The sequence below is a fragment of the Austrofundulus limnaeus genome, unplaced genomic scaffold (genome assembly GCF_001266775.1).
Source record: "Austrofundulus limnaeus strain Quisiro unplaced genomic scaffold, Austrofundulus_limnaeus-1.0 Scaffold79, whole genome shotgun sequence".
In the NCBI taxonomy this organism is placed as follows: Eukaryota; Metazoa; Chordata; class Actinopteri; order Cyprinodontiformes; family Rivulidae; genus Austrofundulus; species Austrofundulus limnaeus.
Window position 1 is genome coordinate 377,883 of NW_013952481.1, and position 10,510 is coordinate 388,392.

Consider the following 10,510-nt stretch of genomic DNA (forward strand, 5'->3'; position numbering starts at 1 on the left):
GTGTGTGTGTGTGTGTGTGTGTGTGTGTGTGTGTGTGTGTGTGTGTGTGCCTCAGGTCATTTTATCAATTAAAAACCTTGCATTCTTTGAAGGAATGCATACCACACACAGCCATCAACAGTAACATGATTGTCCATTACCATGAAAGATGTTACCATCCACATTATTCTTTCTATGCTTTTTCCTTCTCAACATTTTCTTTCTTTTGTGTGAAAATCACAAAGTCCCATTGCAACATTTTTTTTTACTTCTGTTAATTTGAGATGATTCGTAAAGAAGTTGACGCTGGTCTCTGAGCAGGAACTGGTCAGCACATCTGTTTTCTGTAAGTCATGTTGGTCTGAGTCCTGCTGAGCGACACCTCAGGGCCTTTCATGGCTGCAAGTGAGAGTAGACAAAAGGTGTTTGTTGGTATGATTATGGATTGGATGGCATACACAGTGAAATGAACAGCTTGGTTACATCACTTCCCTACACTCTGACGTTAGAAAATAACAAGAAAAAAACAAGCCTAATGATTGAAGAAATGTCTGCTTATTCAAAAAAAAAAAGGAATAAATAAAAAAACAAAATTCATTACAAACAACTGGATTTATTTTCCTTTCTAATTTTTCATGAACRTGTTTGCTGTAGACCAGTTAGAATGATTCCAGGCCAATTTCTAAGCTTCTGATTTCAGAAATCAAAAGAAATATATACATTTATTCACAATCACAAACTGAAAAAAAGAAAACTTTCTAAAGAAACTACCAGACAGGTTTCTCAATTGAATAAGAAAACTTATCTTCCTTGGCACATGCTTCCTTATGATCATATTTTCCACAATGACATTTTATTTTACCATTATGCAGATGATACACAGATTTATTATGACCCCCACAAGCAATGAAGGGGCCGTATTGTTTTTGTACTGTTTATTACCTCCACCAAGGGAGGAGGTAATGTTTTCGACCACGTAAGTCTGTCTGCAAAATACAGCATCTGAGTGCTTTCAGCTCAAACAAACACTCCCACGAACTTCTGACCAATCACACAATAAAGTTCTTATGTGGAGGGGGTACCTCGATCGGTGATCAGCTGTTCCCGCTGTCCGGTACCGGGCCAGTGTAACACCGGTACAAGCTTCGGCTCGGCTGCAGCAGGACCCTCCCCCTGCTGTCGGTGTCTGCTCAGTTATTCCCATAACTTGAAGAGAATTGTACTTCTTTTTCTATGTCTCCAGACAGCAGGTAACATCACCAACACTAGTTGATAACAAAATAATCACAACTTTCGCGATAGTAGACATCCTGAGAGGTGTGGTCCCAATGAGTTTGCAACTTGTACTTCCTGTTTCCTACAGGCATGTGTCTGACGTAATGGCACTTTGCGTAGCCTGGCTGATTCGCTCGAATTAAAAGGAAAAATCCTGTATCCACATCGTGTTCCAGAACATCACTAAAATTTATTGGTGTGTTCCTTTGGCCGGTACCCACATGTGGTTAAAATTTTCATGACAATCTGTCCACAAGTTTTTGAGTAATTTTGTCCACAGACAGACAGACAGACATATGCGACCGAAAACATTACCTCCTCCTTTGGTGGAGGTAAAAAAGGCGACTCGCTTCCAGAGCCGACTGTACCAGGAAGCAGCAGTTTATAAAGATAGTCAAACCACAAAAAAAAATCATAAAAGGGGATAAAACATGTTTTAAATGGTGGAATCTGACTGATGAAAACGTAGACGCTTACTCCGGGACCAGTTTGTGGATGAATAACGTCGGGTGACGAGTCTGACTTTTTTTTCCACATTGGACTCCACTGGGAAAAGATCCCGTGCATACTGCCTGCTTAAATGTTCGCTACGTCAGAACTTATTTGGCAAATGTATTTCCATCYTTCCTTCTGCATATTAACTCCATTGCAGGATGGGGGAAATTGGCCTTGGCGGAGGTTTGCTCTCTCCGAGTGTTTCTAGTTTTTTCTTATTTAATTTTGTTTTCAAGATTTTTGGTCAACCGTAGCACGAAAACAGCTGCACCGCTCAACCTRAAATTTGACAGGAATGTAGATGTGTCTGACCTACAATGTGTCAGCCAACATTTTTACAATAGACCACATATWTGAGGAGTGGGCACCATCTAAAAAGCGGGTGTCTGGGCATACAAAAATGTTTTTAACTCAAAAACTATTCGACCTAGGAGCTTCAGACTATTTTGTTGTTTAGCGCCAATGAAGAGCTATCCATCAGGCCCACCAATGAGCACCCTCCCTTCCCCCTTTCAGACCCCCACTCAAACAAAACAATAAATCCATTTTGATGGCTTCTGAGTTCTGTTGCATTGGTGCTTTGCGTACGTGCATATGCTACCGCTATGCAGTATCTAGTTTTCTTTTGAGTCCTGAAGACTCATCATCAGAGGTGAATTGCTGAAGTCAATTTCATTTAAAAATATATATTTTAAAAATGAAATCTGCTTTAAGAGAACCCCAGACAGTAAATGATGAAGTGTACTGATGTTTCATGACGTTCCTTTATTTCATTCCTTAGCCTTTTTGTYGTGAAAACACCGTAAGAGCTACAGGGCATACAATTAGCATAAATTAGCTTTTACTTGCACAAATAATAACTRAATGGCTCATTAAAGAGCTTAAACAAATAACTTTTTACATATTTTTAGCACACAAAAACAAATAGAAATTCCAGTTAAACCTTTAGTAAGTAGAATTTCTCCTTATGATGTAACTTGCTGCTAACTTTAGCATTTGAATCGTAACACACTAGAGATATGTTATAGTGCTAATATCTATGTAGAACGATACCTGACACATGCATAAAATCAACAGTTTCTTTAACAGCAGTAAAACATATTAAAACAAACAATACCTTGTTCCCAAGCTAGGCACTAAAGAGTCTGTAATGCCTTTGGATCCAGCTGTCTTCCTTGTTAACAAACTACCCGTGTCTTTTTTTTTTTTTTTTTTTTTTGCCAAAATCAAACTACCACCACTTACAAAGATGCATATAATCTTACAGGACACAAAAGCCAGGTTAATGAAATCATAAAAGTTAGACAAAAGTTATATTATGGAGCCTTTCTGGATCTGTTGCACTTCTACATAAATAAACTTGCCTTGTCTTGCCTTAAATGTGTTTGGCCACTTTACATGGTTATTGGACAGCACTTTGGTTGTTTCAGATAAACTTTTTAAATATGGTTGATTTGCTTTATTATCTTGTACTCTTGGGCATTTAAATGTAGGAGACCATATTTGAGAGGGAATGGCTAACCCTTCATCCCTTTGCCCATCAAAGCCTTTCTGGATGCATTCTGGAGGAGCAGCTGTGCACTAAGCACGCTTCATGAGTGGAGCTGCAGAGCTGGCGAGAAGCTTTGGCAGAACCGTGTGCAATAATGAGGCAACGCCAAGAAATCCCGCTGTCCCCTTGACTTAGATGTGTCCCCACCGGGCCACCGTACATGGCACCGATGACATGGACTGTTGAGTCTGAGTCTGTAGGCAAAGCAGTAGGTAGCATTTCATGTTTATGTGCGTCTTGGAGTTCAGAGTGTACGCATAGTGTGTGTATTTTAGCTGGCGCGAGCTTGTATGTGCTCGTTTGTGACTTTGAGAGTGTGTGTAGTTCTTTGGTCGTGGGAGCTTACAGGCTCTGAGCGCAGATGCTCTCTAATCCAGTGTTTTGAAATGAGCCCTCCAGCTGTTGTGGGCTTGAGAGGCTGCAGCCTTGGAGGAAGCTTACAGATGATGAGACGCTCCTTCTATCTTCATTCCTCCAGGATCTTTCTTTCTTCCTTCCTTTCCCTCCTTCCTTCCTTCCTTCCTTCCTTCCTTCCTTCCTTCCTTCCTTCCTTCCTTCCTTCCTTCCTTCCTTCCTGTCTGACATTCTTTAAAGGTTAAGATTTATGATAAACACATCTTCATTGCCACTGCTAATCCTCCGATAAGAGCATAGATTGATTTTGTGCAGGAAGTGAACACTGTGCACACAGAGGATGTAAGAAGATGAGATTAGAGTGGTGACCTAAGACTTTATTTATTGCATTTAAAATGATGGCTTCTAAMGTAGATGTTCTGCTCGTTAGTTGCACGGCGACGCTCGCACCAAGAAAGACGACTGTGCCCGTTCATCCGACAGAGTTAAAGAAAAGCTGTAAATGATACATTTTGGCGTTACGGGGGAATATAATGCCCTTGAGTGAAATAGGCTGCATAATGCATGGGAAGTCTTGTTTTGTTTAAGTGTGCCTTCCATGAACCAAAACTGTAAGTAGAGCAGTTTGGATGGTGCCCATCTCCCTGCGGCCCGTGAGCGAGCCTGCGGGGTCCGTGATGTCTGCCAGCAGAAGGAAAGTGTGGGAGGTTCGGCTGGTTTCAGGCAGACAGGGAGCAACAGGCAGTCTGTTGGCTTGAACAGGGAAATAATATTCAAATCCTAAATTTATCATAATATCCTAAAACCAATGCTAAAAATGACAAGACACTTTCATAGCATAGGTGTACCATTTCGTTGCCTGATGATCTTCTTGCATTACCAGTAGCAGGAATGATTCACAGAACAGGATCAATTATTCGTAATCACATCAGTGCATCATTCTCTTCAATACGTTTGGATAAGATTACCTCCCATTGTGGTTTTTGAACGTGGATGCATGTGTAATGTAATTTTCTTCATAATGTCTTTAGTTGGTCCAGAAATAGATGCAGCATGAACACAGCCATCTTCTTGGCTGGCACGGTTGACAGCTGAGTCCACAATTGGAGCTGATGAGCTTCTAAGGTCTGGACTTTTCTTGTTGCTTGAGAAAGCAAGTGGTCATGAAGTGATATCAAGAAAACCAATAATGCTTTTATCTGTCAAGTTTATTCACTTTGCATTGATGGTAGTTGCGACGTGGTGAAAAAGCAAGGTGTTTAATGAAATGAGTGAAAGCAGTAACTCAGGAGATGGTGTATCGTCTTTCCCTGTTTAACTCTTGCATATTTCATGTGATCMTCCGCAGTGTGGGCTGGATGTCTGTATAGTTGCTGAAAGCAATACAAAAYAGACTCCTGGTTTCATCGGATATCATGTTTGTTTGGCTGTTAAAGATTAAAAAGCAACAAAGCGAGTATTTATTAATTTATTGAACWCTAGTTATTTTTGCTTTTAAAATATGCAGTAATACATGAGAAAAGCCTGCTTGTGTTGTTCCCTGACTCTGATCYGATRRCAGCYATGACTAGTTCCAATCGCCCATGACTCTGAACAGGATAACCCCGGATTTATACTACATGCGTCTCCGCTGCGCTGCGGTGCGCAAGTCGCAGCTGTTCGTTTGTGTCTCAATTTATACARACTCCGCTCCGCTCCGACTTGTGCAGGAAGGAGATCAAGCAATAAATAAATGTGGAAGTCACAGCAAAAAACAATTAAGTCTGTGAAAGACAAACTCCAAACACAACTGAAAACATTGATATGAAGGCTTTTGATATCTATGTTGAAACTGCATCGCTGTCGTCTTTTTTGAAATTTCTGATTTCAAAATAAAATCCATGTGTATCTTGTGTGTACACATACGCTTCATGCTACATGTTTCCATCTGCTTCCCAAACAGAACGATACATTCTGACAACATTTGTGTAGAAATATATCCATATATTCATTAATATAGCTGCAATTTCGACATTATTCCGACAACTTATCCCGGCTAAAAGTGTCTTATTTTGAAAAATACGGATGTTGTGCTCGTTTCTTTTCCTGTTGGTGCTACGTTATCTTGAAAATTGACTCCGGCGCAGCTCCGGCGTCTGGCAAAAATAGGGTCTGTTCTAATTTTGACGGGTCGCCGTCTGATCATCGCCACCCTGCACAGCCAGTGTAAACACTCTCATTGATTTTAATGGGTGCGTATTTGCTGTGGAGGTCGGACCGGAGCGGAGCATGCAGTGTGAATTAGGGGTCAAACTGTTGCAAAGATTAGTAAGGAGTGGAAAAAATGGACAAGCACTTTTTTAGTAGCCCACAGCAAGTCCTGCTTTGATTCAAAGTGCTGGGATTTATAGGCGAGTTTGCTCAACTTGCATCTGTTCCAGCTGTATGTAACTCATATTCTTCACTCCCTCTGTGTTTTTGTTTTCCACATTTAGCATTTGGTACAATGTTTGTATTTATCCTACACTAAAACATAACCTCTTTCCACCTGCAGTGTGTGTGCGGGCGCTGGATGTGACCGTGTCCCAGAGCAGCATCCAGGTGGCCCGTGGCCAAGCAGCCATCCTGCCCTGTTCCTTCACCACCAGCGCTGCCCTCAACAACCTCAACATCATCTGGATGGTGATTCCATTGTCCAACGCTAACCAGCCAGAACAGGTATGAATCATACACCCACTGACAGGCAAAGAAAACAATTTCCTCACGTTTAATGCTTTTGGAACACAGGCTAGAATTAAAACAGTCGTAGTATTTGGACAGAACGTTTTAACAATTTCCTGTCTTCTTTTGTGCAGCATAATGAAGAGATTTATGCTTTGATAATTATTACAGCTGAGGTCAGAAGTTTACATGAACTCATTGACATCAATGTCATATTAATATTGGGGTTTTTAATAATTGATTCAAGTCATTCCTTTTTCAAGATGGAATGACTATACATTCATCTTTAATGAGTTTTTCAAAACAAGAACTGGGAGCACAAGTTTGAATTTATTGTGAATTTGTCTCAATCCACACACTATTAAAATTTACCGCTGGAGCTGAAGATAGTTTTTTTTCACCTTGACAAAAAGCCATGGCTTGTTAACTTTTTGTTAGTGATCATCACTGAATGGAGCTGGTTTCTGTTTGCCAGAATAAAAAATATTAGTTTGACCTCACTTATTGGATTGTCCAAAACGTAGGACAATGGAAAAGTCCAACATACTGAGTAAAGATTTAAAAATGCTAATTTTATATTTACACAGGTTGGGAAAGTCTTCTGGATCTGTTTCTAAAGAAATTTGGATTTCAAGTTCATTAATTTATACAATTTGATGTGTAAACATGTTATCTGGATGAGTCTCAGCTCTGCCAAGGTCTGGGAAACGTCCCAGACTGACATCCTCAGATAAAATGAAATTAAGTAGGATGCCAGGAAACAATCAAGCCTGCACAAATGAAAACTTCTGGAACACCAGCGTCACTGTCCACAGTGAGACAAGCTTTATATCACCATACACTGAAAGTGCTCAGACCAAGAAAGAGACCAGTTTTCCAAAATCAACAGCCTTAAGCTGTATGAAAAAGCCAAATGGTTTTAGGAGGTTAACCTTACAGAGAAAGAAGAAAACATGAACATTTTGTTTTTCACATGGGGAAATCCAGTTAATTCTTGTTTTATATACAGTGATAAAAATATGTTGAGGAGTGAGGCTTTCAAATCAAAGAACACTAGACCAATTGTCCAGCACGGTGGTGGCAGCATCATATTGTGGTAAAGGTGCATTGCACAAAGTAGAGGGAAAACTAACTATTTCCAAATCTTAAACTTCATCTTAAATCAAAGGACAAAGAAGAAGAAACTTGGACACATTTTGATGTTCGAGCAGTTCAATGATCCCAAACATCAGAACTGATTTATAAATGGATAAAGTGTGTTACCATTGGACTTCTGCATGGCCAGAAAACAAGCTAATTTAAATGAAGTTTACCAATTATGTCAAAAAGAGTGGTCAAATTTCCATCCAGAATGATGCCAGATGGATATAAAAAGGGAGTGATTCAGGCACAACATACTAAATAGAATTTAATATTGTGGGATTTATGTTTTTAGTTTTGACCTGGTCATGCTTTAATGGAGACATTGGACACATTTTGTTTTGCAGTTAAGAGTCCCTGAGAGTGCAAAACATTTGAATTTAGTCTCCCTTTGCTGCCTAGATATCTTTATATAATGTTTGAGTCATATTTTTTTTTCCATTCAGTTTTCTTTATTCCTTATTACGTATTTTAAACATTATTTGAAGCAAACTACTAAACAAGGCCTGGGTCTCCAGTTTAATTTCACAAATCCATGGTTCTGCAGGTTCATCTTGGAACGTGTTGCAGACGTCAAATTCAAGATGACTGAATATTTTCAAAAAACAATAAAATTTGTTCACTTGAACATTAAATATCTTAATCATCATATTCTGTTTTTATTCATGTTTTACACAATGCCCCAACGTCATTGGATTTGGGGTTGTAGAAGCATGATATAGCCCCTTTAAGAAAATCCAGAATAAACTCAAAGTTGTGCACACATTTTTTGTTTTGTTTTCAATCTTTGAAAAAAAAAATCTTTTTTTTTTCAAAATGATTTGAATAAATAATTGAAATCTCCAAATTAATTACTTGCAAGCTCATAAGAGTGTAAACTTCTGACGACAACTGTAGAAAATCAACTGGTACACGTGAGCATGGCTTTGCACTGTTTACAGAAAGACTTTTCAAGTGAATCTAACTTGTGTTTAACAAAATATGATTACATATGCATCATGTGGACAACCAGTCAAAGCAGGTACATGAGACATGATCTGTGTGAAGGTGTGCTCAGATACAACGCAAAGACAAGGTCAGGGTTTGCACTAAGTTCTTCAGGCACAAGCATAAAGCAGCACCAATTTAGATGCTTTCTTTTTGTAGTTGTACGTTTTTAACAGTCTTTAGAAAGTATGATGCAATCACACATTATTGAAGGAAATTTCAGCACAGCTCACAGTGGTGATAATGATGGCTGACACATAAATAAATGTACTCAAATCTTTCTACTATTTGAGTGGAACAGAGTGTTTTGGCAAAAAATGCAGCATAGAGTGAACAATTTAAGAAAGTGCATTATGCTGTCGAAATAAAAATGCCCTATGCACTAATCGAAAGAAAAAGCAAATCCATAAAATTGTGGTGGTTTTGCTGCAAAAATTACATTAACAACTCAAAAAATGTTTGGTGTAGAAAAATGTAATATGAGCAAAGAAATGAAGCAAATTTTGCTTAAATTTGTGTTTAATTTGAACCAAACAAAGGTGAATCCTAGCAATTCTATTTTGAATGAAAGCTCTTCTTATTTAGGCAATTCATGATGAAAAAGAACTTCTCCTTGTAGAGCCTGATTAATGCAAACCCTGACTGAGCTGCAATGTATATTCAGTGGTGCTTGGTACCATAGATTGTAAAACTGCTTTAGTGCAAGTAGAATGTAGACATTTTTGAATACCTGCCGGTGCTCAAAGCTTTACATTTTCATGTAGGTGTCAACAAAATTGTTTGAAATGCGTTTAATGAAAAAAAGGCATCTAAAAACACAAAAATGAATGTTAAGATGCAAGCAGCAACATCTCATTTTTCGGTGAATCAGACAGCACCTTTAGAGTAACAGCTACTGTATGTGTAAAGCTAACTGCTACAAAAAATATAATAATAAAATAAAAAATAAAAAAGTGGGAATTCAAACGGACTATTCAACTTATGGCCTGCAGGCAACCAGCCTGCCAATGTAAAAAAGTAAAATGTTTGACTTAACTGATTTAACATCAGTTATGAATTTTAAATTTATGAATCAATGCAACAAAATAAACCAATTTAAAAGGTACAATGTTACAGTATTTGCTTTTTAACAAAATGCAGTTTTTCCCCTACAATTATTTGGGCAACGCCCCCCACCCTCTTGATGTCCATAAGGGTACAACAATACAGAAAATTCATGATTTGGTTTGATACTTTAGTGTCACGATTCAATATTTTCTTCCAATACTAGAAAAATAAATGTCCATGCCCTTCTTAACTTGTAATTTCTTAAAATTATGAACATTTGTTTAACCTCAAAAGTACAGTTTTTAAATTCAATGTTGCTGAAACAGCAAGTTTCTCAGTGGATCTGCGCTCGGAAGGGAAGCCTAGGTGGAGTCAAACACAGATCCACTGATCCTTCAACACAGAGCATCTTCAAAAGACAGGATGATGACTCGTTATCTCGAGAAAACGCTCTTCGTGAACATAATATGTCATCATCACGAGAAAACTATGGAAAATAATTAAATGCAGAAAACAGACGGTTTTGGCTTTTGAAGTTCCTAACTCTTCAATTATAAGAAAATGAAAATGAATATCATCTAGTGCAACTACTTAGTAAAGTTACAAAATAAAGGCAGACCTAATCTGGGAAAAAAAATGGCCCTGTAGAAGTCTTTGATAAAGACTTTCACAACTAAAAAAATTTCTTAAAGAAAAATATAACAAATTCACGATTTGGAATGATCGAGTCGCAGATCACAAAAAGTCAATTCTCTATAATTCTTCAGATAATTGATAAACATTTATGCCTGAATACATGTATGCATGTAGATATATACCACACAGTACCTTCACGCCGTTTTGGATGGCAAAAAGGAAGTATATATAAAGTTAGAAACACAACTTAAAAACACAAGTTAGGAGTGATCAGGACTCTGTACCACAGAGCAGACGGTGTCCCTACAAACCCAGGAGCCAGGCAGAAAGAGAAATCACACACAC

General features: G+C 38.3%; 1 protein-coding gene across 1 annotated transcript in view; it reads left to right on the plus strand.

Annotated features, from left to right (window-relative positions):
* igsf11 (immunoglobulin superfamily member 11) overlaps positions 1 to 10,510 on the plus strand; it is a 186,126-nt gene that overhangs the window by 149,553 nt on the left and 26,063 nt on the right. Inside the window, exon 3 of the mRNA XM_014011273.1 lies at positions 6,189 to 6,352. Coding sequence (XP_013866727.1) covers positions 6,189 to 6,352 — 164 coding nt within the window. The remainder of the gene's footprint in view (positions 1 to 6,188; positions 6,353 to 10,510) is intronic.